A 4,797-nucleotide genomic window follows, 5' to 3' on the forward strand; every position below is an offset into this window, starting at 1 on the left:
TTACAAAGCTGAATTTTGCAGAAAACTCCATTGAAAGTGAACTACCAGTTCCAAAGATATGAGCAATTAAAGAGTTTCCAAAACAACAGGAAACTAAAGGAAATAGTTCCTTTGTTTGGCTATATCTCAAAATCAATATTTCCGAGTTCCGACTGATTTTGCTTGATCGCATCACATATTATTGAGGTATTTTAAAGGTGACAAAGGTTGTGGGTATTGTTTGTGTTTGCCAAATATTGTTTTTCTATAATTAATCATGGTAATAAGATAAGGAATACATACATCAACTGGCTAGTGTACAGTCACTACACACACAGCTAAAATCTCCTCTGAAATGTCTTTCGGGTTCATAACATGCTTATATGCATTCTTCATCCTTGTCGTGTTAGCCATCTTGTTTTTAAGGTACAAACTTAATGGCGGATTTTATCGAAGATATTGTGCACACATAACTACGACTTTACATGGAAAAACTGCTATTATCACAGGTAGGTGAATTTATACAGTGATCAACTCGTGATAGTTACTGAGTGAGACAATAAAGTCTCAACTTTAATACGCCAGCGTAAATTTAGAACAGTGCGTGTCAGTCACGCAATATAGAAAAGCATATAGCTCTCGTAAGTGCTGCGTCAGCTGTGCGTATGTCATTCTCTATCAAATCACAATGTTATTACACCAGGGACAAGTGATTTGCGTGGAAACTTTTTTCCGCGCAATCTCCGCGCAATTGGCTATTTTTTTCCTATGGGAAGGGATACACGATTTGCAATTTGCTCTCCACGCAATTCGCAAATCGCCTGTCCCTGCATTAGTCTCGTCCATTGCGAGTATTGCATTTCTCCTGCTGATGACACTATAAGAATTAGAGCTAATTTGTGCTGGCAGAGCTCGACCCTTAAAGCAATTGCCTTTAGCGATAATCATTGACAAAATTAATGAGCATGAATGCTTCCTTAAACTCTAAACTTTATATTTCTGATCAATAACGATTTTGCCTACCTCTACCTCCAACAAAGGTTGATGCTACAAAATATTTTTCTTTTTTAGGAGGAAATGCTGGAATTGGCAAAGAAACTGCCATTGATTTTGCACGTCGTGGAGCCCGAGTAATTATTGGCTGCAGAAATCCAAAGAAGGCTACAGAGGCAGTCAAGGTAGGGATAATCAAGTGTGCATGGGTTGCTCATAATTAGATGGGATGCTTTGCAGTTCTATGAAGTGCTATCATTTGGATACTAATGCTAATGCTATTGCTAATACCAATACTAATACTAATACCAATAATAAATGTGAACATTTTTTTTTATCTTCTTTTTGTCATTTTTGTATAATATAACTTTTTATGTTTATTGGCATTTTTTTATTTCAGGAAATTCAGAGACGCTCTGGAAGCAGCAATGTCGTATATATTCCACTAGAACTCTCCGATCAAGATTCCGTCCGCAAATTTGCCAAAACTATTTTGAATCAAGAATCAAGAATTGATTATCTAATCAATAATGCAGGTAAAATAACAAAATATAAGTTGTACCAAAAGCGCGCTCACACGCGTAAAAGGGTGGCTTGTCGGCATACCTGTGGTTTAACATGTTCAACCGCGTAAAAGTATTGGCGTTGCTACCAAACTCGAACTTAAACATATTGTAAAAGTGGCTTTCTGTTTTTGGAATCATCCTGGATACATTTTGTGAACTGATGCTGGTGTAACCCTGTAAAGGGGAGACCCAGCATTTACTTACCAATGGTATAGCCTTTATCCATTGATACCAAACGTATTAGCGTCAATCCCAAAGTGCGATTGCTAAGACCATAATGATGTGAAATGTGATATTTTCATATGTCATGTGCATTAAGACATTATTTCTCTATTTGCGATACTAATGTTGGAGGAATCCTTCAGTTAACGGGCAGTATTGTTCCAATGAAATGTCAATGTTTTACTTTATTTATAGCTATCGGCGAAGCAGCAAAGGGTCAAGTCAACAAAGAAGGCTATAATATGGTTTTTGCTGTGAATCATTTGGGACACTTTCTACTCACAATGTTATTATTGAACAGACTTAAAGAAAGCGCACCTAGTCGTATTATTAATGTCTCATCTGTTGGTCATACTATGGTGAAAGAAGGAGATCTACCTTTTACGTCAAAAGGCGAAGAAGGTAAGAATGTCTGCTTGAATTAATCAGATCCACTGGTCCGCGGGAGCAAAGCCCGTGATCCTGCATGGAGTTTTAAATAATAATGTGTCTGCAAGGGATAAGATGGGAAAGGGCGAAGGGAAGGCACTACATCCAGATCCCAGAGCTAATCTCAAACAGCTTTTCGGCTATTCTGGCTTGCGCTATTTTCAAATAGCGACGTGTTTTGCGGTTGATTGGCACAACCCTCTATGGAAATTTTATTATTATTATTATTATTATTATTATTATTATTATTATTATTATTATTATTATTAAAGCATTTCTATGACGCTCTACAAATCACAGAGCGCCTTACATGTGAACATATACAAAATCAATTAAGCAATTAAAACACCGACTCCACCTCTCTGACCTCAGTAGGGAGCTCATTGCGCTATTCCATTAAAATGCACACTGCATCTGTGGAAGATTTAACTTAAATAACTTTTGAATAGAATAGACAATTGGGTAACTTCCATCTAAAATACTCACTCCAGTTGTGGAAGATATAGGTAAAGCCATAATACAGGGGAAGTATAGGTTTCAAAATGATTAACTTTGAACAATTTACACTTGAAAAACCTATATAGATATTTCCAAAATCTTCCACAGGGGTAGTGTGCGTTTCAACTGGAATAGCCCATTGTTTGGGAGCACCCAGGGGCGTAGACAGTAAGTATAAACCAAAAATGTACGGCAAGAATTTTCGCGCCAGGTATGTCGATGTTTACTTTTCAATGCGCGAACTCTCAGTGTCTTCAAATTGGAGAAAGGTCGAAGTCTCCCAGAACAATAGAGGCTCTGTGTATTCACAGACCCTGAAAGGAATTGCTAGTGTCCCCCCCCCGGGGTGGGGGGGGGGGTCACTCCCATTGTGGCCTGTACACCATCCGCGATAATCAACTTTTGAAAAGCACCCTAAACAAGGATTTAACCCTTGGCTAAAACGATACCCTAAACAAGTGTTTTCACACCCTAAACAGGGATTTTATTCCTTGCATCAAATTTCATACCATAAATTTCATTTCTGCGTATTAACAATTGCAATTTTGCTACCCTTTTTCCAATATTTCATGTTTTTGACACCCTAAACACGATACGCGCGTATCGTGCCTACCCACGAAAAACTACCCTTTTTACGCGTTTTTATTATCGCGGATGGTGTACATGCCACAATGGGAGTGACTCCCCCGGGCTAGTGTCACATTATTCAAACTAATTTGCTAATCAACATGAATTATTTGCCAATAATAAGATCATATTTTATCACCATATGACAGGTCGAATATTTCTACGAGAGTACAATAGCAGCAAGCTTGCGCTCGTCTTATTTACCAGAGAACTTGGGCGGCAACTTGAAGGGTCTGGAGTCACTACCTATTCCGTACATCCGGGTGTTATCAGATCTAGTATTATTGCAACGTTGAACGAAACTATTCCAATGTCCCGAAATAGGTACCGGTGGCTTGTACTCTTCTTTTGGTAGGTATATAATGAACACTTTCACCTGAAATAGAGTGATATAGGCAGCGGCGTAACTAGGGGGGGGGGGGGGGCAACGTGCCCCGGGCGATACCCTTAGGGACGCCACATTGACCAACTCAGCATCGATTCTGCGCCCCTCCCAGCGATGAAAGTCAACGTTTTTATTTAAAGCTCAGCATGAAGTCAATTGAAAGAACATTTTAAGACCGATATTCAATTTCTAGTAACCAAAATTAATTAGTGATAGGCCTTATTTGTCAAAAATTTCAAGAACTGACCCCGTCAAAGATATTCTCGGTTTTTTTTGTTGGGGGGGGGGGGTTTGAGGCGCCAATTTTGTTTTGTTTTTTTGCCCCGGGGGCTACCAACCCTAGTTACGCCACTGGATATGGGCCTTTTGAGTTGCAAATGTCAGTACAAACTGCAGCATGTTCAGCAAGTCTGCAGCAAGTTTCTTCAAGTTAGCATGTTCAATGTAAATAGTTCCTTTGGTTCAAAACTTTTTCAAATTTGCTTTGGAAACGTACGGTAAACGAGTCCAAGAAAGCAACGTATTAATATAAAGGGCCGAAACAAACAAATAATAATAATAAAAAAAACAACGGTACGAATAATTTAACCTTAATCTGTGCTGTTCATTATTTTCAGGCTTGTTGGAAGTAATTCGAGAGCCGGAGCACAAACGACCATTTACTGCGCTCTTGAGAAGTCAATAACACACCTTTCAGGGCGTTATTTTGACAATTGTCGTGTAGCAAAGGAGTCCAAATTGGCTCGTGACGACGGATTGGCAAAGAAATTATGGGATGTTAGTTGCCAAGCAACTGGTCTTTGAAATGACATTTTAAACAATCAAATAAATAAACAAACAAACAACAAAGTGTCTGTTCAAATAGATTTTTTTAAATTTTAAAAATATTCGAAAATTTCTAAATTGTACAGTTTTATGACTATATATATTTAGCATGTAAAATGCATTAAAATGAGTACAAACAAGCCTAATATTTTGAGATTTTTAGTTTTTGATATTTTGAGAAAATATCTCAGAACTTTTTTTTATGTTGAAATCAGCACGCAGAGCATTAAAGAAGGAGAGTTGGTGTAAAACGTTGAGGTTAGAGCCAGGGTT

General features: G+C 38.1%; 1 protein-coding gene across 1 annotated transcript; it reads left to right on the top strand.

Moving 5' to 3' along the window:
* Positions 1 to 334: 334 nt before the first annotated feature.
* On the top strand, positions 335 to 4,503 carry LOC140143406 (retinol dehydrogenase 11-like). The gene is made up of 6 exons (XM_072165262.1): positions 335 to 488; positions 1,051 to 1,157; positions 1,373 to 1,508; positions 1,956 to 2,162; positions 3,464 to 3,665; positions 4,317 to 4,503. The coding sequence occupies exons 1-6, from the start codon at positions 335 to 337 to the stop codon at positions 4,501 to 4,503; spliced, it is 993 nt and encodes a 330-aa protein (XP_072021363.1).
* The last annotated feature ends 294 nt before the right edge of the window (positions 4,504 to 4,797 follow it).

The sequence above is a fragment of the Amphiura filiformis genome, unplaced genomic scaffold (assembly GCF_039555335.1).
Source record: "Amphiura filiformis unplaced genomic scaffold, Afil_fr2py scaffold_21, whole genome shotgun sequence".
NCBI lineage: Eukaryota > Metazoa > Echinodermata > Ophiuroidea > Amphilepidida > Amphiuridae > Amphiura > Amphiura filiformis.

What these genes read in the sequence shown, in the direction of transcription:
- LOC140143406 (XM_072165262.1), top strand. Translation starts at nt 335, where the DNA reads ATGTCTTTCGGGTTCATAACATGCTTATATGCATTCTTCATCCTTGTC. An exon ending in AAAAACTGCTATTATCACAG is followed by an intron (nt 489 to 1,050) that starts GTAGGTGAATTT and finishes TTTCTTTTTTAG; the next exon opens with GAGGAAATGCTGGAATTGGC. An exon ending in AGGCTACAGAGGCAGTCAAG is followed by an intron (nt 1,158 to 1,372) that starts GTAGGGATAATC and finishes TTTTTATTTCAG; the next exon opens with GAAATTCAGAGACGCTCTGG.